Source organism: Natator depressus, chromosome 2 (assembly GCF_965152275.1).
Source record: "Natator depressus isolate rNatDep1 chromosome 2, rNatDep2.hap1, whole genome shotgun sequence".
NCBI lineage: Eukaryota > Metazoa > Chordata > Testudines > Cheloniidae > Natator > Natator depressus.
Window position 1 is genome coordinate 263,138,457 of NC_134235.1, and position 23,727 is coordinate 263,162,183.

The following is a 23,727-nucleotide window of genomic DNA, read 5'->3' on the forward strand; positions in this document are numbered from 1 at the left end:
TCTCTTGTGTGAAGTTATTGTAAAACAAATCTAAATGACTTCATCTAATCATAATTTGCACGTTTGTCTTTTGCTGTACTCGTGGTAAGAAGCTGAGCCATAGAACATAGGAAGCTGTAGGATTAGAATGAAGAGAAATTCTGTCCATGATTATTAATAAACTACATTTCAACTCCAAGAGAAAAACAAATAGGAAACTGAGTTATCGTCATTAACCAAACCAGTAATTATACAATGAAAGAATGCACCTCCATCCTCTCCTACATATAGCACATCCTATCCTACATATAGCATACATCACAAATATCACAGGTCTCCATAGATAAACTGTAATTATATGACAACATGCTTTCCCAATTCTGTTTAATACCCCACAATGCTCAGATTCTGCCATGTCTTTTTGGTTTGTTATGTGCTGTTTCACGTCTTCTCCAAAGTTTTTGCATTTTTCTTCAAAGTTTCCATTAACATCACTGAGCATCACCTCTGCCTTAAAATATAATTCGCTAGTATAATATGAGTTTCCGTTCTCCCACACCATTCTCTCAGCTATTTCTATCAGCTTACTAACCTGCTCTTTCTGTTTTGCTCCAGTTGCTTTGTTATTGAAAGCACAGTATCGGTCCCCACACTTTTGAATCAGCGTCTGGAGATCTCTGTTATCCGAGTGTCTCACATAGTCACTCAGTGAACCATCCCCTAAATCTTCTTTTCGGGTGAACAAGACGATCATGTACCTCATGGCCTCAACTCCAAAAATCTCCTCTACTCTCCTCACCGCGTCCTTGTCTTCTTCAGTGTAACGGCCCAGCTGGGTCACCAGCACCAGAGCGTGGGGGCCTGGGACAGAGAGTGCGATACAGCGACTGATCTCTTGATAAGTGTCTGTGCTACAGATCTTTGGATCAAAAATTGCAGGAGTATCAAGCACTCGAACCGTCTTCCCATTCCAGATCCTACTGCCAGCTTTACAAATCTTAGTTACTGTCTTTGCTCCCAGTATGGATGCAAACGTTCTCTCACCAAGGATGGTGTTTCCTGTTGCACTTTTCCCAGCTCCTGTTTTACCTACAAGGACGATTCTCAGTTCTGATTCCCCGTATTGGCTGTGGTAACACGAATCTGTTCAGAACAAAAATGGTAATGTCACTTCAGAGATAACAAAGTTCAGCAATGGGGGAGAGATTGATGTTTTGACATTACAGCAACGATATTACAGGGATATTTTGGGTGCAATCTTGCCTCCTGCTGCTTTGCTGTGTGGCCTCCCTGTGTCTCAGTACCACCACCCCGTAATGGAGAGGCAGTACTGCTATAGTTAAGGCTGAGAGTCACTTATTGTTTAAAGTTTAAACTAGACATGGAGCCATTTATCACTACCCGTTGAGCCCGACAATCTAGCCAGCTTTCTACCCACCTTATAGTGCATTCATCCAGCCCATACTTCTTTAACTTGCTGACAAGAATACTGTGGGAGACCGTGTCAAAAGCTTTGCTAAAGTCAAGAAACAATACATCCACTGCTTTCCCTTCATCCACAGAACCAGTAATCTCATCATAGAAGGCGATTAGATTAGTCAGGCATGACCTTCCCTTGGTGAATCCATGCTGACTGTTCCTGATCACTTTCCTCTCATGTAAGTGCTTCAGGATTGATTCTTTGAGGACCTGCTCCATGATTTTTCCAGGGACTGAGGTGAGGCTGACCGGCCTGTAGTTCCCAGGATCCTCCTTCTTCCCTTTTTTAAAGATTGGCACTACATTAGCCTTTTTCCAGTCATCCGGGACTTCCCCCGTTCGCCACGAGTTTTCAAAGATAATGGCCAAGGGCTCTGCAATCACAGCCGCCAATTCCTTCAGCACTCTCGGATGTAACTCGTCCGAGATGTAACTCGTCTCGGATGTAACTCGTATTGGAGTGTAGAACTCCAATATGGGCTGACTCAAACTGATGCTCTAGAGCAGGGGTCGGCAACCTTTCAGAAGAGAGGCAGTACTGCTATAGTTAAGGCTGAGAGTCACTTATTGTTTAAAGGATGACTTTTCTAAATCCTCTAAAACCCACTCGGATTGTCTCAACATTGCAGTTCCTGCTGGGGATCTAGGGCAGGATCGGTGATCTACATTTGGGGTAATTTGAGCCAGGGGTTCCTGACAGAAAGCCCCCCTAAAAATATCATGTGACATCAACACTTTTTGATTCTTCTAAGATTTGTTTTGCCTGCAGCTGGGGCTCCGACTGTGATGCTGATTCTCCCTAAATGGGGATATAACCCATTCAGGATTGATCTCGGCTAGTGCACCCACCCAGGTCTCCTTTGGGGAAGGAATACTGAACCAGCTATTGCGGCTAAAGTGTAGAACTCCAATATGGGCTGACTCAAACTGATGCTCTAGAGCAGGGGTCGGCAACCTTTCAGAAGGGGTGTGCTGAGTCTTCATTTATTCACTTTCATTTAAGGTTTCGCGTGCCAGTCATACATTTTAACGTTTTTTAGAAGGTCTCTCGCTATAAGTCTATATATTATATAACTAAACTATTGTTATATGTCAAGTAAACAAGGTTTTCAAAATGTTTAAGAAGCTTCATTTAAAATTAAATTAAAATGCTGATCTTACACCCTGGCCCGCTCAGCCCGCTGCCAGTCGTTCACCTAGGCCGACAGCAGGCTGAGTGAGGCCTGCGGCCGGGACCCCGGCTGGCAAGGGGCCGGCAGCCAGAACCCCAGACCGGCAGTGGGCTGAGCAGGGCCGGCGGCTGGGACCCCAGACCAGCAGTGGGCTGAGCGGCTCAGCCCGCTGCCGCTCAGCCTGCTGCCAGTCTGGGGTTCTGTCCTCCGGCTCCTGCCAGCCAGGGTCCCGGCTGCCGGCCCCGCTCAGCCTGCTGCCAGTCTGGGGTCCCGGCCATGTCCACACAGAGTGGGTACCTACCTTCTCCCTGGTTCTAGCCATTCTCTTCCTCTCTCTGCACTGAGATGAGGGTGGGAGTGTGCTGAGAACAGGGCTAGGGGTGAAGGAGCAGGCTGGGGGTTGGGGTGCAGGGTCTGGCCAGGAGCTAGAATGAGGGAGGGGGCTCAGGGTTGGGGCAGGAGGTTTGGGTGTGGAGCGCTTACCTGGGCAGCTCCCATTTGGTGCGAGGGGTGCAGGTGGGAATGTGGGTGTGTGTGTGTGTACAGGAGCTCCCATTTGGTGCTCAGGGTGGGGATGGGGATATGGGGGGTGCAAGAATCAGGGCATGGGGTATGGGGGGCTGGGTATGTGTGGGGGGTACAGGAGTCAGGGCAGGGAGCTGGGGGTGTGTGAGGAGGGTGCAGGAGTCAGGGCAGAGGGGGCTGGTTATGTGGGGGGGGATGGGGGTGCTGGAGTCAGGGCTGGGGCTGTGGGGGGTGCAGGGGTCCGGGCACAGAGCTGGGGTGTGTGTGGGGTGCACGGGTCAGGGCACAGGGCTGGGGTGTGTGAGGGGGGTGCAGGGGTCAGGGCAGAAGGCTGGGGGGCGTGAGGGGTTCAGGGGTCTGGGTAGAGGGCTGGGGTCGGGGGGGTGCTCACAGCCCCCTGCCCTGAGCGGCTCATGGCAGGGTGCTGGAGGGGATATGCCAATTCCACTCCCTTCCTCAAGGTCCAGCTCCACTTTTCCCTCTCCCCCTCCCTCACAAGGGCCGTCAGCTGATCAGCAGCAGGGAGGGAGAGGAGGAGGGGCGGGAACCCGGCAAGCCGGGGGAAGAGGCGGGGGGAGGGGGAAGCTTGCCTGCCCTGCATGGAGAGAGCCGGGGGTGGGGGGAGGAGAAGAGCAGGCCAGGCCGGGTCAGGCAGGATTTTTAATGGCATGCTGCTGACTGCCGGGGTCCACAGCGTACCATTAAAAATTGGCTCGCGTGCCGTCTTTGGTGCGCGTGCCATAGGTTGGGCTCTGTTGCAAGCCAGAAGCTTGCAGGCTCTGTAGTCACTGCAGCTTGCTGGCTCCAGGTGACATGCTGTGGTCATTGGATCTGAACGCTTCTGGTTTAAGAACATATTTTAAAGTGCTCTAAAATCCATGTGCAGACTCCAATTTTAGGGCATGTTTATGCAGCAAAATTAAGTTGACCTAACTTACGTTGGTATAAGCGTCTACAGTAATTAGATCTCTTGTGCGTGTCTATACTTAGCTCCTTGTGTTGGCGGAGCACATCCTCACTAAGAGTGCTTGCACCAAGTGAACTGTCAGTGAGGGGCATTGTGGGATGGATTCCGAAAGCCACCAACTGTCACTGTGAGCAACGCGGTGTCTACACGGACACTGCATCAACCTAACTACAGCGATGTTGACTCTACGCCGCTCACGGAGGTGGAGTTATTAAGTCAGTGCAGTGGGAGAGTTTCGTCAGTGAGAGTGAAATGTTCGTGTAGGCACTTACAGAATTAGTCGATGTAAGATGCCTTGCATCAACCTAACTCTAATGTAGACCAGGGCTTACTTTGGAAGTTTTGTAAAGGAAAATAGCATTGATTTACTAGAGGGAAGATAAAAGACTCTGGAGACCAGTTAGGCTCATACAGTCATGACTCATGCTCCTCACCTGATTCTAAAAGGGCCAGGGTTCTGTGGCTGGAAGGAGCTGACGCAGGCCAGAACAATGAGGGAGAGGGACAATTTTCAAAATAGGATATACAAATGACCCAAACCCACAATGAAGCACAGACAGCCACCAGCATTTCATTAGCATAAGGAAATAAGGACATTGTCATGTTAATGATGTCTTTGTGATCAGGGAAGTGCTTAGAACCCAAAGAGGGTTGTTTTCAGAGTTGTGTTCAGTGTCCTACAACACACACACACACACACACCTTGATGCACAAGGTGCTGGAAATGCTGGGTAGCAACCTCAGGGTAAGGATGGGTCTGAACTAGTGGGGTGGAAAGAAAGGGGAGAAAATTCAGTTTGTTTTTTAATTTTAAATGTTTTAAACATTCCAACCAGGTCTTGTCTGACCAGCACAAGAGCAGAAGGAACAAGAAAAGAAGGAGAACCCCTCTGAGGATTATATTCATGTATTAGACTCATAGGCCAGAAGGGACCATCATGATCATTTAGTCTGACTTCCTGCACATTGCAGTCAACAAACCTCATCACCCACTCTCCACTTTAAACCTGCAAGTGACCCAGGCCCCATGCTGCAGAGGAAGGCTAAAAACCCACCAGGGTCTCTGCCAGTCTGACCTGGGGGAAAGTTCCTTCCTGACCCCAAATATGGTGATCAGTTAGACCCTGGAACATGTCAGCAAGACCCACTGGTCAGACACCTCCAGTTCCAGTGTCCGTAACTCAAGTACGTTGATAAATTGGAGAGGGTTCAGATATATAAGCCCTAGAATGTTAAAGGCCCTCTTCCCTATCATCTGAGAAAGGATTACTTCAGGTCAGTCAGGATCAGCTGAAAAGAGGTTACCTGAGGTCAATGAGAAACACCTGAATCCAATTAAGGGATTTAATTTGAGAGAAGAGAAGAAAGAGAGGGAGACAAGCTGTTACTATGTTAGTGGTGGCAGGGAAGTGAGCATCTCCGAAAGGAGAGGCTGTGCTTCTTCCCATAGGGGAAACAGACAGGGGGAAGGTTTCAGAGGGGCAGCCGAGTTAGTCTGTATCAGCAAAAAGAAAGAGGAGTCCTTATGGCACTTTAGAGACTAACAAATTTATTTGGGCATAAACTTTCGTGGGCTAAAACCCACGTCATCAGATGCATGCAGTGGAAAATACAGTAGGAAGATATATATATACAGAGAACTTGAAGAGATGCGGGTTGCCATACCAACTCTAACGAGACAAATCAATTAAGGTGGGCTATTATCAGCAGGAGAAAAAAAACTTTTGTAGTGATAATCAGGATGGCCCATTTCAAACAGTTGACAAGAAGGTGGGAGTAACAGTAGGGGGAAAAATTAGCATGGGGAAATAGTTTTTAGTTTGTTGATGGGTCATTACATACTTGACCCTCTGCTATTTAATATTTTGATTAATATTTTGATTAAGAACCTTGAAGAAAACATAAACATTTGCAGATGACACAATCACTGGGGGAGTGGTAACTAACGAAGAGGACAGGTCACTGATACAAAGCAATCTTGCTTGTGTGGTAAGCTGGGCAGAGGAAAACAACATGTGTTTTATTATGGCTAAATGTAAATGTGTACATCTAGGAACAAAGAATGGAGGCCATACCTACAGGATGGGGGATTCTATCCTGGGAAGCAGTGACTCTGAAAAAAATTTGGGAATCATGGTGGCTAATCAGCTGAACATGAGCTCTCACTGTGATGCTGTGGCCCAAAGGGCTGTTCGGATGCATAAACAGTGGTATCTCAAGTAAGAATAAAGAGGTTATTTTACCTCTGTATTTGGCACTGGCGCAGCCATTTTTGACACGGAACGTAACTCTTTCACCACTTGTGCCCATAGGCACCGACTCCGTGGGTGCTCCAGGGCTGGAGCACCCATGGAGAAAAATTTGCGGGTGCTCTGCACTCACCGGCAGACAAGCTCCCCCTGGCCCCTCCTCTTCCCTGCCTAGGGTGACCAGACAGCAAGTGTGAAAAATTGGGACAGGGGATGGGGGTAAAATAGGAGCCTATATAAGAAAAAGACCCAAAAATCGGGTCTGTCCCTATAAAATTGGGACATGTGGTCACCCTACCCCTGCCTCCTCCTCCCCGGAGCGTGCCGCATCCCCGCTCCTCCCCCCCCTTCCCAGCACTTCCTGCCTGCCAGCTGCCTAACAGCTGTTTGGTGGTGCTTAGGACTTTCCGAGAGGGAGGGGGAGGAGCAGGGACATGGTGTTGTGATGTTATTGACAGAATCTCTAACCGTATAGATCGCTGTTGCAATCACTGTTATATATTTGCTGTAAATATTGTACAAAGGTTGTTGTGTGAGGTTATGATTTGCTGGAAGGTTATGATTTGCTGGTTATGATTATGCTATCTGTATATGTGTATCATTTTTGTAGCTGAAGTTATGAATATTGGCTGTATACTGTCTGTAGTTCAAACTTATGCTCTGCTTCTGGGTGACACCCCAGACAAGTTGGTGTCAGCTCTGCCTAGCCTGCTTGATGGCCCATTAAGGACCATCAGCGACACAACTGACCCACTGAGAGAAGGCAGATATGCCTTGTGACTTAGCAAAGTATGCGGGGACTTGCCCATGTGACTCCAAACTCCATTTTACTGTAATTTTCCACAGTAAGAACACAGAGGGGTCCTTACACCTGGAAAAGTCTATAAAAAACTGATGCCTCATCTCCATCTGGTCTTCAATCCTGCTCCTTACCTCTGGAGGAACTTTGCTACAAAGGGAAGCTCTACACAAAGGACTCATGACCCATCCCAGCTGTGAATGTACTCCAGGGACTTGTTTTGAATCTGCAGTTTATTCCTTCACTGCTACAAGCCTGAACCAAGAACTTTGCCATTGCTGTGTGTAATTGATTCCATGTAACCAATTCTTGCTCTCATCTCTATCTTTTTCCTTTTATGAATAAACCTTTAGATTTTAGATTCTAAAGGATTGGCAACGGTGCAATTTGTGGGTAAGATCTGATTTGTGTATTGACCTGGGTCTGGGGTTTGGTCCTTTGGGATCGAGAGAACCTTTTTTCTTTTACTGGGGTATTGGTTTTCATAACCATTTGTCCCCATAACAAGTGGCGCTGGTGGGGATACTGGGAAACTGGAGTGTCTAAGGGAATTGCTTGTATGACTTTCGGTTAGCCAGTGAGGTAAAACCAAAGTCCTCTCTGTTTGCCTGGTTTGGTTTGCCTTAATAGTAAAGGAACCCCAGCCTTGGGCTGTAACTGCCCGGCTTTAAGCAGTTTGTCCTGAATTGACACTCTCAGTTGTGTCCCGCCAGAACCAGCATTGTTACAGGCATGCTCAGGGGAGGAGGCGGAGAAGAGGAGGGGCAGGGGCAGGGACTTGGGGAAAAGGGGTGGAATGGGGCGGGGAGGGGGTGGGGCTGGGGTGGGAAAAGGTGGGGAGGGGAAGGGACTTTGGGGAAGTGGTGGAATGGGGGCGGGGCAAGGGCAGTGCAGGGGTGGGAAGAGGCGGTGCAGGGGCGGGGCCAGAGGGCAGGAGTGTTGAGCAACCACAGGGCAGAGGGGAAGTCGACACCTATGCATTTGATCATTCCTAAAAAAGGTTATAACCATTGATTTTAACATTCTAATCATGGGAATCATCCCACCAGGTTTCAGTAATACCAACTAACTCAAATTTATGCTCATGAACAATATGCTCATGAACAATTCCAATTCCTCTTCTTTGTTACCCCGGCTACTAGCATTGGTGTACAGGCAATTCAAGAATTTCCTGTCTTCATGTCCTGTGGTTCCTTGATTATTGTTTTTTCTCACCATCTCATTTTTGTACAGATTGAGTGCTCAGATCTCTCCTCTTTTTACCTCCCATTCTGTTACTAGTTTAATGCCCTGCTGAATACTGTAGCCAGCCTGTCCCCAAGAACATTGGGCCTCCTTCGATGGGATACTCTGATGTGGGGCTCCTCAGTCCCTCCTGTTGAAGCTGTTCCACTGTGGATAAATCTATAGAAGAAGGTTCCAGGATTGTCACTCTGTCTGTGTCTTGCTCTGAAGCCTAGAATGTCTGTACAATCAACGTGACACACTGGAAACAGCTACAAGCATGGCTGGGGGCTCTTTTTGTTCAGAGTAGCACCAGGTTCAATCCTTACTGGGGTTTGCAGCATGACACTGCCCACTAGTTAAGTGCTCAGTGATTTTCAGCTCATAAATTGTCCCTTATTTAAAATGGCCACCATCAGCTCTTACTGTCAGCCTGGGGGTGGGGAGGTGGTGCAGAAGGGGATCCTTTCTGAGCAGCCAGAGAAGGTAGTGTGGCCAGCTCTCAGGAACTGATCATGAATCACAGGATCTTGGCATGTGCAGGAGAAGCTGTAACAATGACACCAAAAGCTCCTCTGATTCTCTGGTTTTCAGGCATGTTGGCAGGGCTGTGTGCAAGAGTCTCGGGGCTGAAGGCAGAGCCCTGCCCTGCCACTCCCTGAGCCCTACCTGCATGTATGGCCCAGAGCAAAGAGAAGGTCCTTGGGCAGTGGGAGGCAGGAAAGGGGGGAATTGGCAAAGTTGTGCTGCTGGGAGTTGGGAAGAGAAGAAGCCCCCAGGCAGCTGGAGGAAGGGGAGCGGGAGCAGGAAACAGGGAAGGACTGCTCCTTGATCCCATGGAGAGATGCCCCAGAGCAGCAGGAGGGAGAGACGTGTTTCTGCTGGGTCCGGATACTACTAGGGAATGGCTGGCAGTTCCCCTCTGCTAGGGGTGAGGAAAGGGCAATTGGCGTCTCCAGCTGAGCAGCCAGGAAGAGGCCTGCATTTCTGTGTACATTAAAGTTTGACTTTTCAGCAGAGGACTAGAGGGCAGTTACAATGTCCAAAGCCAGACTAGGATGAACGCAGTAAGTATGGTATAAGTGCAGAACTACACTGAGCCTGGGGAAACAGATCTTGGTTCAAAACTGTGTGAAAACATGGACAATCATCCTTAGTAACCTAAGAGACAACTGGGAGGTGGGAGTGTTTGAGTTAGGTCATAGGAGGCAAAGCTGTCACATGTGCCTGCATTGCAATTTGACAATGTGCATGTTTCGCATTCACAGTCTCTCTCTGTTTATTGCCGCATGTTTTCTCCCAGCAGTCACTGTTACTTCACCTGGCTTTACAAATTACAGCCAGGCAACACAACAGGCTTTCAGCTAGTAATTAAGTAATCATTGGTGCAGGGGGAATGGACCCTGGGTCTCCCATCTCCTAGTGGGTGCCCTAACCATGGGACTATAGAATCATTCTCCTTCTCTCTGGCCCGGTGACTAAGTATTTATACACAGTGGAGCAACTTCAGCAGGAGGGGCTGAGGGAGCTCATACCAGACTATCCTGTGCTCTGGTGGTTAACGCATGCTACTAAGACGTGCAGGAGACCCCTGTTCAAATCCTCTCTCTGTCAAGCAGAAGGGGGGAAGTGAACTTGGGTCTCCTGCCGCCGGGGTGAGTGTTCCAACCACTGGGCTAACAGTTAGAAGGCACTGTCTCCTCCCTCTGGATTCTGAATGGGACCTGATCTAGCAGGCATGTTCGAGTGTGTATCCTGGACTGGGCCCTGCAGCAAGAAGGTAAGAAGGTGCTCCTCTGCCTGCCCTGTCCCAGTTCGTGGATTGCGCTGGGGCTCAGGCATCCACATGCCTAGGGTGAGGCAGCCTGTGAATGACCAGACACAGACATGTAGGCGCCTAGGAGGACTTGTGGATCTCAGTGGGCCTTAAAAGTGAGACTCAGACACCTATGTAACTTTGGGGATCGGGGATCAGGATCTTGAGAGTTCCTGCTCTAGGGGACCCCTGTGGAGTCAGTAACATGAATAGAGTTAGCATGGCATGTTCCTTGGCTTGACTGACACAGCACATGTCTTCCCCTTCACTGGGGGGTCTGGGCTTCCTCGCTCCTCCTCTTCTAGGATGTGTCTGCACTTCCAGCTGGAGGGGTAAATTTAACCTCAAGGAGACACACCTGCACGAGTTCCGATAGCATTAGCACACTAAAAGTAGTGTGTAGCCATAGCAGCAGAAGAGGCTAGCCACCCACGTACATACCTAGCGTCTTAGACAGGTACTTACCTGGGGCTGCTAGCCCGTTGCACCACTCAAATCTCCGTGACTACACGCTATATGTAGCACACTAGCGCAGTCAATGTGTACGGGTATGTCTCCTGGACATAGCGTAAGTGGCCATGGGAGGTTCCTGGTTGAGTGAGACCCCATCAGATTGACAGGCAATAATGCCTTTTAAACGGTAAGTGTTTAACTTCAGTTCGTTCTTATGCTTGTTTCACTAGGATTTAAAGGCACCTAAATGTCTACTTACATTATTTCAATTATTTATAATTAAATTATTTAAATGAAAATTATTATTTTGATAGCATGCCTATCACTGTAGCAGAGCAACTGATCCCATGGTAAGAGGAGAGAATAGGAGTAATAAGAATATAGGTGTTAATTAAAGAAAGACAAAACATTCACATGGTGTGATGCATATTCATAAAGTGTACAAATGAGAGAATTCCATCGTTAGGATAAAATGTCCAGATTTCTGGACCTTCAGCCTTAACAAATAGAGTTGGGTCAAACAGGCGCTGTTAAGGGAGTGGATTAGCTGACTGCTTTCCCATACAAATACTGTCGGTCAGAATTTCAATCAGGGCTCAAGCTGTTGGAGTGTCTGTCAGGCATCTCTCGGGCATGAAGAACAAGGGGTGTCCTCTGCAATACAAGTTCCAGGACAACTTAGAGGAGGACATGGATTGTCATTGCTACAGAGGGTATCTGACAGATGTGGGACTTACTCCAGGGTCTGCTGTCCTTGGAATCCAGAACTGCATTCACTTTGCCAATGTCGATTCTTCCACACCTGCTATTCCCTATATAATGCCACTGTCCACTGAGGTACTCATAAAGCCCCATCACTGGAGTATCAGAGAATCTAAGTCTTAAGGCCAAGGTCCCCACAGGTCACCTAACTCCCATTGAAATGGGAGCCCTGGTCTCCCACAGATTGAAGAATTGCAGGGCAAATCCTGCTCAGCCCAGAATACGTTTCCAGTTTTGGTTCTCCCTATGTCCTATGTGTTTGTTGTTGGGGTGAGGATGTGGAGGAGAGTAAGGTGGAGCTAAGAGCACACAGACCCGGCTTCATGTGCTCCTGGACTAGCCCTGCAGGAGGGGAAGGGAAGGTGGGTGCTGGGCAAGGAGCTGTAAACTTTTGAATCTGGCAAATTAACAGGAGCTGAGTCATAGCTAAAGGGGCAGCGTTTGATAGTATGTGAAGGGCTCCTGCTCTCCTCTGCAAGTGAGATGACGAGACATAGCCTGAACCATATTCTTTCCACTCCCCTTTGTTTTCTGTTGTCACAGATATGGGAATTTGCTGTACTAACCTGAACAAACCTTACTGAATTACGTTTAAGTAGCTTTGGAGTCCATTGCTTTAAAAAATGCAAAGACTATCTATTATTGTGAGATTGTATGCAGCTTCTCTAGGAGGGAAGTGTTCTGAGCTTCAAAGGACTCCTTCAAACGATGTGCCAGAGAAGAATGGTCTTTGGGGACAATATGTGTGAAGTGGAATTCCTGGGAAGTATCTAGGGGGAGGTGAATGCAAATACCTTCCTCGTTTATGCAAAGACCCAACCTTTTGAAGCTACTCCCTGAGGAGAGAACCATTGTCTATGATTTACCCATTCCCAGATTAAAGTCCAAGGCTGTATAGGGGAGGGAATAAACATTTCATGAGCGTGCTTGTTCTGAGGAAAAGGTGTTATGAATTTGTAACTACAGAAAAATCCCTGTGTGGGGTTTGAAGGACTAACCCCGCCAGAGCCATTATTGGTATAATTATTAGCATGTGTGTTTGCTCTTTTATCTAGAACACAGGAAAATCTGAAATGAGCCCTATGGCACAAGTGAGGGCAAAATACGATATATTGTTTTCTTACCATGGGGAGCTTCTTCGTCTGCTGCCTGCTGTTTTCTCACCATATTTTTTCTGAAATATTAATGGAAAAACAGCACCATTTAGAAATTTATAATTACCTAGAAGTGTAGCAAATACAAATGGAGAGCTAAAACACACAGTATCTCCTTACATACATTTGTGCAGTATTGATCACCAGAAATTGAGAAGGATTTGGTGGGAGAATCAAAGGTGGTCTGAAGAGTATTTTTTTCTCTCTCTCCTTTTTTTTATTTAGTTATTTTTACGATGTTGAGGGGCTCAGGGATCCTGCCTTCATGGAATTATTTAAATATTGTGTGAAAATTCTGCATGGAGACCGTGAAGGTTAATCAAAGCCCTGACTCAGCTTGTTTTGGTTCTTCCAGGCCATCGGGGACCCATGAAATCAGTTGCCCCTTCTGCATAAAGTCTGAACACAAGGAGATGAGGAAGTACAAGCGGAGCCCTTCACACTGCTACAATGATTGTTGACCTCTAGTTCAGAGCTACTGTACAATGAAAAACACATGGAAAAGTGTGTGTGTGTGTGGGGACATTTCAAACTCATCTAGGTGGCTTAAGAATCAATGGGACTTGTGTTCCTAAGTCACATGCCAGGATTTTCAAAAGTGACTCATTAATTTAGATCAGGGGTCGGCAACCTATGGCACGTGAGCCAATTTTTAATGGCACGTTGCGGACCCTGGCAGTCAGCAGCATGCCATTAAAAATCCTGCCAGGCCCGGCCTGGCCCGCTCTTCTCCGCCCCTCACCCCCGGCTCTCTCCGTGCAGGGCAGGCGAGCTTCCCCCTCCCGCCGCCTCTTCCCCCAGCTTGCCGGGTTCCCGCCCCTCCTCCTCTCCCTCCCTGCTGCCGATCAGCTGACGGCCCTTGCTATGGAGGGGGAGAGGGAAAAGCGAAGCCAAACCTTGGGGAAGGGGGTGGAATCGGCATATCCCCTCCAGCCCCCTGCCGTGAGCCGCTCAGGGCAGGGGGCTAAGAACACACCCCCAACCCCAGCCCACCCCCCCCAGCCCTCTGCCCTGACCCCTGCACCCCCCTCACACACTCCCAGCCCTCTGCCCTGACCCCTGCACCCCCTCACACCCACCCAGTCCTCTGCCCTGACCCCTGCACCCTCCTCACACCCACCCAGCCCTCTGCCCTGACCCCTGCACCCTCCTCACACCCACCCAGTCCTCTGCCCTGACCCCTGCACCCCCCATACACCCCAGCCCCGTGCCCTGACCCCTGCACCCCCCCACAACCCCAGCCCTGACTCCGGCATCCCCCAACATAACCAGCCCCCCCCTGCCCTGACTCCTGCACCCTCCTCACACACCCCCAGCCCCCTGCCCTGAATCCTGCACCCCCCCCACCCCCACCCCCAACCTGAGCACCAAACAGGAGCTCCTGCACACACACACCCACATTCCCACCTGCACCCCTTGCACCAAATGGGAGCTGCCCAGGTAAGCGCTCCACACCCAAACCTCCTGCCCCAACCCTGAACCCCCTCCCTCATCCTAGCTCCTGGCCAGACCCTGCACCCCAACCCCTAGCCGGCTCCTTCACCCCAGCCCTGTTCTCAGCACACTCCCACCCCCAGCTCAGTGCAGAGAGAGGAAGAGAATGGCTAGAACCAGGGAGAAGGTAGGTACCCACTCTGTGTGGACAGGGCTGGGATCCCAGACCGGCAGCAGGCTGAGTGGAGCCAGCAGCCGGGACCATGGCTGGCAGGAGCCGGCGGATGGAACCCCAGACCGGAAGCGGGCTGAGCTGCTCAGCCCACTGCTGGTCTGGGGTCCCAGCCGCCGGCCCCGCTCAGCCCACTGCCGGTCTGGGGTTCTGGCTGCTGGTCCCTTGCCAGCCGGGGTCCCGGCCGCAGGCCCCGCTCAGCCTGCTGTTGGCCTAGGTGAACGGAACCCCAGGCTGGCAGCGGGCTGAGCGGGCCGGCAGCATAAGATCAGCATTTTAATTTAATTTTAAATGAAGCTTTTTAAACATTTTGAAAACCTTGTTTACTTTGCATATGACAATAGTTTAGTTATATAATATATAGACTTATAGAGAGAGATCTTCCAAAAAACGTTAAAATGTATCACTGGCACGCGAAACCTTACATTAGAGTGAATAAATGAAGACTCGGCACACCACTTCTGAAAGGTTGCTGACCCCTGATTTAGATGCTTATATTTTTGGGCGTACACCTAAGACACCTTGAAGGGGACAGATTTTCAGAGAGCGGGTGCTCAATAATTTCTGCAAATCAGGCACCTTTTAGGGGTCTCAAGTAGTGTCCTCAAAATTGAGTCATCAAAATTCAAACTGGAGGGCTACTTCAAGCAGAGAAGGGCTACTAGGATGATCCGAGGAATGGAAAACCTACTTTATGATAAAAGTGGCAAAATGTCCTGTGCACCTTATAGACTAACAGACGTATTGGAGCATAAGCTTTCATGGGTGAATACATGACATGCATCCGACGAAGGGGGTATTCACCCACAAAAGCTCACACTCCAATACGTCTGTTAGTCTATAAGGTGCCACAGGACTCTTTGCCGCTTTTACAGATCCAGACTAACACAGCCGCCCCTCTGATACTACTTTATGATAGAAGTCTCAGGGAGCTTCGCTTGTTTAGCCTAACCAAGCACAGGCTGAGGGGAAATATGATCACTCTCTACAAATACATCAGAGGGACAAACCAGGGAGAGAGAGGAGTTATTTAGGTTAAGTGCCAATGTGGACACAAGAACAAACTGGCCAGCCACAAGTTTAGACTCGAAATTAGATGAAGATTTCTGACCATCAGAGGAATGAAGTTCTGGAACAGCCTCCCAAGGGGAGCAAGTGGGGGCAAAACACCTAACTGGCTTCAAGACTGAGCTTGATACATTTATGGAGGGGATGGTGTGATGGGACTGCCTACAATGGCATGTGGCTCAACAGTGACTCCCAGTAGCAAAAATCCCCAACAGTCAGAGATGGGGCACTAGATGGAGAGAACTCTGAGTTACTACAGAGAATTCTTTCCCAGGTATCTACCCTGGCAGGTCTTGCCCACATGCTCAGGATCTAACCAATTGCTGTATTTGAGGTTTGTAAAGAATTTTCCTCTGGGTCAGATTGGCAGACCCTGGGAGGTTTACACTTTCCTCTGCAGCATGAAGCATGAGTCGCTTGCAGGTTTAAACTGGTGTAAATGGTGAATTCTCTGTCACTTAAGTCTTTAAACCATGATTTGAGGACTTCTATAACTCAGCCAGGGGTTTGGGGTCTATTACAGGAGTGGGTGGGTGAGGTTCCATGGCCTGCGTTGTGCAGGAGGTCAGACTAGATGATCATGATGGTCCCTTCTGATCTAAAGACTATGAGTCTAACTCTCCAGTCATTTTGAAGAATCTTAGCTTTAGGCACTTTTGAAATAATTCATATAGAAACTGAGAAAAACTGAGAAAAAAAAGTATTAAAAGGGATAACATTTTTAAAAAGAGAAATTTGTCTAAGGTACAGTAATAATTAAACAGAGGCTAATACGAAAGGGTTAAGGATTAATAATAATGGTAATAGTTAAAAGTTAATAATTAGCAAAGAACACTCTGAGGTGGATAAAAAAAGATTTGCATGAACTGTGCATTATCTAAACTGAATGAACAATGAGAGGAAAAGGTCTTCTCTGTAATTCCATGTGAGCAGGAAACAGAGCCAGTTCCAGAGGCACAAAATAAATCAAGCTGACCACACCATACTTCAAAACAATTTAATTGTTAAATTAATGTAACAAATGGGCTCAGTGACCAATATGTCTTTTAACACAGCCAAATTTAGTGTCACCCATTCATAAAAAAAGAATGCAAGTCCCAGTTGAAAGAGGGGGATTGTATCCAGGACAGCAGTGACTCTGAGACAGGTGTAGGGGTCATAGTGCCCTAACCAGGAGATGTCACACTAAGATTAAATAGGTTTTGTAGTCAAGAGGAAAGGATCCACTGGTGGTGGTTCAGATTGGCACTAATGACACTGTGTCGAGGGATATCTTGCAGATAGTAAATGGCTTTAGGGACCTCGGAAGCATGTTGAAGAAGAATGTCCAAGCAATCTTCCGTGAGATCCTTCTTGTCCCACAAGCAAAGGAAGACAGAAGGCAGAAGTTTATGGAAGTGAACCACTGGCTAGGTAAGTGATGTAGGGAGAAAGAATACATCGGTCCACCTTCTATGGGGTGTGGAGATTGTATAGTTTGGATGGCCTACACCTCCATAGAAAAGGGACCAATTTTCTCAGGACAGGTTGGTTACAGTAGTCAGGAGGGCATTAAACCATCAATAGAACAAGAGGGTAAGAAGAGGAAAGATGAGTACTCATCACAGAATTAATATCTTGAGAACAAAAATAATCAAGGAACCAAAGGACATGAATAAAAACATTCTTGAATTGCCTATACACCAATGGTAGGAGCATAAGTAACAAACAAGAGGAACTGGAATAGTTCATTTATGACCATAAATTCTATCTAGTTGGTATGACTAAAACCTGGGAGATGATTTCCATGATTGGAATATTAGAATAAATCATTATATCCTATTTAGGAAGGATTGAGTGCAAATGGGGGTGATAGGATGAAATATTGCATTACCTTTTTAATGATCTTGAATGCTTGTGGATCAATGTCCTAAGAGATAAAAAGCACAAGATAAGGTATTAGTTGGTGTCTGTTACTAGCCACCAAATCACACTAGGGAACAGGATAACTGGCTCCTTATGCACCTGTCTATAATGTGTAGGAAGAAAGCTGCATGATCACGGGGGACTTCACTCTGAATGACAAATGCCAGAGGTCTCACGCTGCCAGTACTAAAACACCCGTGGAATTTCTAAATATTATACATGACAATTTCCGAATTCAAAGAACATTGCAGAAAGTGTGGTGGGGAATTCTACATTAGCCCTCATCTTGGTGGATAAAGACGAACTGATCACACAACTGAATATTTATAGTAACTTGGGTACAAATGCTCATGACATTTATAATGCAGAAACCGAATAAAATCCAGACCAGTGATATATATACTTGGTGCTTTAAAAAGGCCAATTTCACAAAGCTGATAACAATTAGAGCCAATGCAGCTGGAAGGAAGAATTTAATCAGAAAAAAATGTGAATAATAATTAGGAATTGTTTAAGAACGCTTTACTAGAAGCCCAAAAAGCCACAATCGAGGAAGAAAGCCATATTCGTTAAAATGCCAACCTGGTTTAGAGGGCAAGTGAAGCAGCTATACAAATAATAATAAAGGGGAAGTTGATAGTAATCAATATAAGGCCTAGTCTACAGCTTTGTTGACAAAAGAGTAGAGGGTTACACACTGAAATGCTCCTCTCACCAATGTATCTCCTCTGCTAGGCCGACATAATAAAGCCATCTCAACGAGAGGCTTATGTCGGTGGAGTTAGGGTGAGGCAGTGTTTGTGTAGAGACTGCATTCCTTACATCAGCTGTTGGCTGTCATTATTCAGTGAAATTGACAAGAAAGTCAGGTAGCTAGAGCCCAAATGACCCCCACTCCTCTGGGGAGCTGGATCCCACTCATGGCTGGGAGCTTTAAAGAGAAGCCCAGATGGATGGACCCTACTTCCGGCTGGGGGTCAGAAGCCCAGACGGCTGGACCCCACTCCTGGCTAACAGCCGGGGAGAGAAGACATGGCTCTGGAGCCAATTGACAAGGCTGTCCAGCAGTGAGCAGGTGGGGGGATAAAAGGCTGGAGCAGCTGGACCCTGTTCCCTGGGGGCAAGAAGCCCTGGGCAGCTTCCCACCCCTGCTCCCATTAGGGAACAGGGAGGTGAGAAGCACTGGACATCTTCCCCCCACCACTCCTGGCAGGGAATGCGGAGACAAGAAACCAGGGTGACTTCTCCCCGCTCCCAACAGGGAACAAGGAGCTGGATGGAGGAAGCAGATTGCTGGGAGCCTGTGGGACAGCCAGGCAGGGAGCTGTTAGCGGAGCTGAGAGACTGGGGTCTCAGCTCCTGTCAAGGTTCCTTCCCCACTCTGAACTCTAGGGTACAGATGTGGGGACCTGCATGAAAACCCTCTAAGCTTATTTTTACCAGCTTAGGTTAAAACTTCCCCAAGGTACAAACTATTTTACCTTTTGCCCTTGGACTTTATTGCTGCCACCACCAAGCATCTAACAAATATATAACAGGGAAAGAGCCCACTTGGAAATGTCTTTCCCCCACCATCAAAAATCCTCCCCAACCCCTGCAACCCCTTTCCTGGGGAAGGCTTGATAAAAATCCTCATCAATTTGCATAGGTGAACACAGACCCAAACCCTTGGATCTTAAGAACAATGAAAAACCAATCGGGTTCTTAAAAGAAGAATTTTAACTGAAGAAAAAAAGTAAAAGAATCACCACTGTAAAATCAGGATGGTAAATACCTTACAGGGTAATCAGATTCAAAACATAGAGAATCCCTCTAGGCAAAACCTTAAGTTACAAAAAGACACAAAAACAGGAATATACATTACATTCAGCACAGCTTATTTTATCAGCCATTTAAACAAACCAGAATCTAACACATATCTAGCTAGATAACTTACTAAGTTCTAAGACTCCATTCCTTTTCTGTTTCTGGCAAAACAACACACAGACAGAGAGAGGCTTTGTTTCTCCCCCCCCCCCCAGCTTTGAAAGTATCTTGTCTCCTCATTGGTCATTTTGGTCAGGTGCCAGCGAGGTTATCCTAGCTTCTTAACCCTTTACAGGTGAAAGGGTTTTTCCTCTGGCCAGGAGGGATTTTAAAGGTGTTTACCCTTCCCTTTATATTTATGACAGATCCCCTCACTGTCCCTGTTAGGTTGGAGGAAATGCTCCTGGTGAGGACACGCACCACTGATCCAAGGAAGGTATTGTGGACATCAGCCACCACAGTAATTAATGCAGTGGCTGTAAGTCGACCTAACATAAGTCAACTTATAAGTCGACCTAACATAAGTCAACTTATCTTTGTAGTGTAGACAAGGTCTAATTCAGAAACTAGGAGTGGTAGAAAATTGATAAGGGAAGCAAAGGGACACAAGGAAAAATCTGTGGTCAACAGAGTTAGTCAATAACAAGGAAATTATAAATTATATGGGGGCAAAAGAATGCTAACAATGGTATTAGTCATTACTAGATGTGAATGGTAGAATTATCAGTAATGGTGGTGAAAGGGCAGGAGTTTTCAACAATATTTCTGTTCTGGCACTGGGGAAAAAATAGATGATGTACTCCTGTCATTTGATAAGACTCTTTCCATTCCATAGTATCTGAGGAGGCTGTTAAACAGCAGCTACTAAAGTCAAACATTTTTAAGTCAGCAAATCTTGATAACTTGCAACCACGAGTTTTAAAAGAGCTGGCAGAGGAGCTAATTGAAAAATTAATATTGATTTTCAGTAAGTGTTAGAACATTGGGAATTTCCAGAAGACTGGAAGAAACTAATGCTGTATCAGTATTAAAAACAGTAAAAGAGATGACCCCAATAGTTATGCATCTGTCAGTCTGATGTTTATCCCAGGTAAAGCCATAGAGTGGCTGATATGGGACTCGATTAATAAAAAATTAAAAGAGGGTAATATAATTAAGACCAATGTACATGCATTTATGGAAAACAGATCCTCTTAAAATAAGTTGGTATCTTTTTTATGAGATTACAAGTTTGGATGATAAAGATAACAGGGTCGATATAGTATTCTTATATTTCCATACTTGATACTGCACAGCGTTTTGATTAAGAAACTAGAATGATGCAAAATTAAAACAGCAGACATTAAATGGATTGAAAACTAGCATCCACATTTCAAGAAGGATGTTGAAAGATTGTAGAGTGTTCAGAGCAGAGCCATGAGAATGATTAAGGGATTGGAAAACCTGCGTTAGAGTGAGAAACTCAAGGTCAATCTGCTTATCTTAACAAAGAGAATGTGAAGAGGTGACTTGATCATAGCCTCTAAGTACCGATGTGGGGAACAAGAATTTGATAGAGGGATCTTTAATCTAGCAGACAAAGGTATAAAAATATCTAATGGCGGGATGTTTGAGCAAGACAAATTCAGTCCGGAAATAAGGCACATGTTTACAATAGGGAGGGTAATTAAACACTGGACTAAGTTACCAAGAGTTGTGGTGAATTTTCTCTCAATGGAAAATTTTAACTCAAGAATGGATATTTTTCTAAAGCCCCACCAAAAGGGAACAAAGTCTAAGTAGCCCAGGAGAGCCCTGGGATGGGTTCCAATCCCTCTGAGAGGGGACCAAGCACCTGCAGCACACACATGCTCATATTTAGGACATCTTCATAGTCTGTGACTGGCATCACAAGAGGGCAGAGTCTGGGAAGCTTGAAACGCACTAGGAGTTCCTCAGAAACCTGCTGTGTCCATTCTGATTTATATGTTCACTGTCAACCACCTAGTTCTTCTCCTGGAATTCAATATCTAATGTACAATTATTTATCTAAAGCTCATTACTATCAAACAATTTCCAAGGGAATCTCTCTTTCTTTGAAGTTCAGGGATAATTTAGGCACCAAAATCCAGGTTTTTAAAGGTATTTCGGTGCCTAAAGGTACAGATAGCCACCTAGTGGAATTTGCAAAAGCACCTAAGCAGGTTTGGTGCCTAAGTTCCACTGAAATTAACGAAAGTGCTTAAAATGCTTCAAATATTTCTTGTAAAAATGTGAGCAGACAAAAATGTAGGATCTAGCTGGTACTGCATGAAGTGAGAAAATCGTGTTCTACCCAGGATTTGGTGGAATCATTGAAAATCTCACTTTTCCATTGTACTTTCATCACCTGTGGCAATGATTCGACATACAGTATGTTAAACCAAATCCCCACAAGGTATCCTAGATACATACCAGGTTTGATTCTTTGAGGTGCTGAGCGCCTGCAGAGAAGGTTTGCGGGAACTGGGCATCTCTGCACCCAGCTGAGCTCAGCACAGCGACTGAGTAGGGAGGAAGGTGGCTTTACAACACCTTTATGCCTCCTCTAACTTGGGACAAAGGCAGGAGCGGGGGGAGGGCTGGACTCTCTCACAGGGTAGAGTAGAAGTTAAGTCGTCTGTGCATTTCAAGCATTCTCTGTCCGAACTTTGTTCCCCTCACTCCCGCCCCCCACATTCTCCCATCTCAGGCAGGCTTTAGGCACCCAAATGCCAGAGAGAAACCGGCTTGTTCCCTGCATATCCACCTGCCTAACTCAGACACATTTTCATTTTTCATTCTTTGTAGGCAGTTTAAAATACTCCCCCACGCCAACCCCAGTCCCTCCTATACATACAACCTTTTCGGTGTCAGCTGAGCTTCGAGATCAAATCTGTGATATTTCTTCAGATGAAGCAGATATTTACAACTTCTGCACAGTCCTCCCAGCTTGTGGTATTACTCAAAAATGTCTGAAGTCTTCTGTTTTCTCTTTTTGACGGTAGTTTCATATTAATAGTTGATGAAACTGTTGTGAAAATGAAAACGAACTACTCAGTGATTCAAATTTCTTTCTAACTAAATGCAGTGTGATGAGCTGCTGCCACTGACCAGGAAATACCTTTTGCTAAATGAAGAAGTCTGAATTTTACAGGAAGTGGGTTTGGGCTGAACGTATGAGAACATTCAGCCTGCATCCAACCCTGTGTTTAAGGACAGAACAACATCAACAGCCATAAAGAAAGCCACACAAAGATTATATGAACAGCATGCAACAGATCTAACCATTTAGACACGACAAATCCTGCATTTTGGCAGGGGGTTACGCTAGATGACCTTTGGGGTCCCTTCTATATCCTATGAGTTTGCAAATATGTGCCATTTTAAGTGAGTAAATACAGGACTGTACCCAGGAAGATGTATGTGTGTGAGAAACAAAGAAAAATGCACAACCAGATTCATCAGAGATCTATACAATATTTGTGTGTGTATCTATCTATATAAAAACCTTTTGATGCTCTGACAAAAGTAAAGGTCAGAAATCTTGGGCTGTGATATTTTTCTTTGATGACACATTGTAGCCATTAACGATTAATAATAATCATCTCTCTATATGTATTATTATTTTGGTAGCATGTGAAGGCTCCAGTTGAACCCCATCATTCTGAGCAGTGTTCAACCACAGAAAAGACACACTCCCTGCCCACAAGGGCTTACAGTATAAAGACACAACCAGAAATGAAGACAAGGGGTTGGGATACAACATACAAACAAAAGAATATGGTGAAGAATTGGGATGTACTAAAAATGTGCCAGATTTCCCCATACAGAAAACATACAAACTGCAACATGTGGGAGGCATGCGGTGCATCCTTTTAGGGAGGCAACATCAGTTTGTCACTATAATTTTGCAGACATTTCTAAACTATTTTATTGACAGGAAAAGAAAAAAAACCAGGTGAATCCTAGTAGTTTTGGCAGAACAGCAGCATCCTGGAAGTACAGTGTAAAAACTGGAGGGATCTCTGAAGCCAAAGTCTGCATTCAGACAACTAAAGCCAAATTTTCAGAAGCAGAGGGGAGAATTCCATATGCAAACACAGAGCTGCAATTACGCAGGAACGACTGAGATTAGACATTAACCACATACACAGCTAGATACCGAACCAAGGGCCTGTGCTCTCTGGGGTAAACTGGATCTAAACACTGTGGCAATCATCTCTTTGTTTTTGTACAGCACCCAACGCAACTCAGTTGCCCACTTGCTCCATTAGAGCCTGAATTTGTGGCTTTTTAGGAAATGATGCAAAAGCAGGCTCCATTCTCTTGGCGTTTTTAAAGGGAATATTGATTGATGAGAGTGTAACGGGGCAGGGCTTGGATGGCTAGCCAGCCATCTGGTTTGATTGCCTGGCTTTCAGCTACGGTTGCCAACTCCCCTGAAGCGGACGCCATTTTGCGGCAATGGTGTCCGGTCCAGGACAGCTGGCAACCCTCCTCTCAGCCCCCCACCCCCAGTGGCTGAGTGGCCTCAGTCTTTAAGGCTGAGAGATGGGTAGGGGGACTCAAGCCCTTCCTCTCCACCGAGCCTCAGCCCAGGGCCATGTGCATGTCAGCCCCTGAACAGGGGGTTGGTGTTCCTCCCAGCAGGGAGTCAGAATCCGCTGCCTTGGGCTACTTCCTACCATTCTGTTAGTTCATTC

General features: G+C 46.6%; 2 protein-coding genes across 5 annotated transcripts in view; one reads left to right on the plus strand and one right to left on the minus strand.

Moving 5' to 3' along the window:
- On the minus strand, positions 1 to 22,072 carry LOC141983430 (GTPase IMAP family member 9-like). 4 transcript variants are annotated; one of them, XM_074946559.1, is made up of 4 exons: positions 21,885 to 22,072; positions 17,187 to 17,222; positions 12,550 to 12,599; positions 1 to 1,122 (listed from the first exon to the last, which is right to left on the minus strand). In XM_074946559.1, the coding sequence occupies exons 3-4, from the start codon at positions 12,590 to 12,592 to the stop codon at positions 212 to 214; spliced, it is 954 nt and encodes a 317-aa protein (XP_074802660.1). In that variant the 5' UTR covers positions 12,593 to 12,599; positions 17,187 to 17,222; positions 21,885 to 22,072; the 3' UTR covers positions 1 to 211. The 4 variants fall into 4 exon arrangements, with proteins under 4 accessions (XP_074802660.1, XP_074802662.1, XP_074802664.1 ...); XM_074946561.1 differs by lacking the exon at positions 17,187 to 17,222; XM_074946563.1 differs by lacking the exons at positions 17,187 to 17,222; positions 21,885 to 22,072 and adding an exon at positions 21,458 to 21,552.
- The window catches only part of LOC141981962 (GTPase IMAP family member 2-like), a 50,889-nt gene continuing 43,785 nt past the window's right edge, over positions 16,624 to 23,727 (plus strand). The window contains exon 1 of the mRNA XM_074943576.1: positions 16,624 to 16,726. Within this exon, the coding sequence (XP_074799677.1) occupies positions 16,624 to 16,726 (103 nt within the window). The remainder of the gene's footprint in view (positions 16,727 to 23,727) is intronic.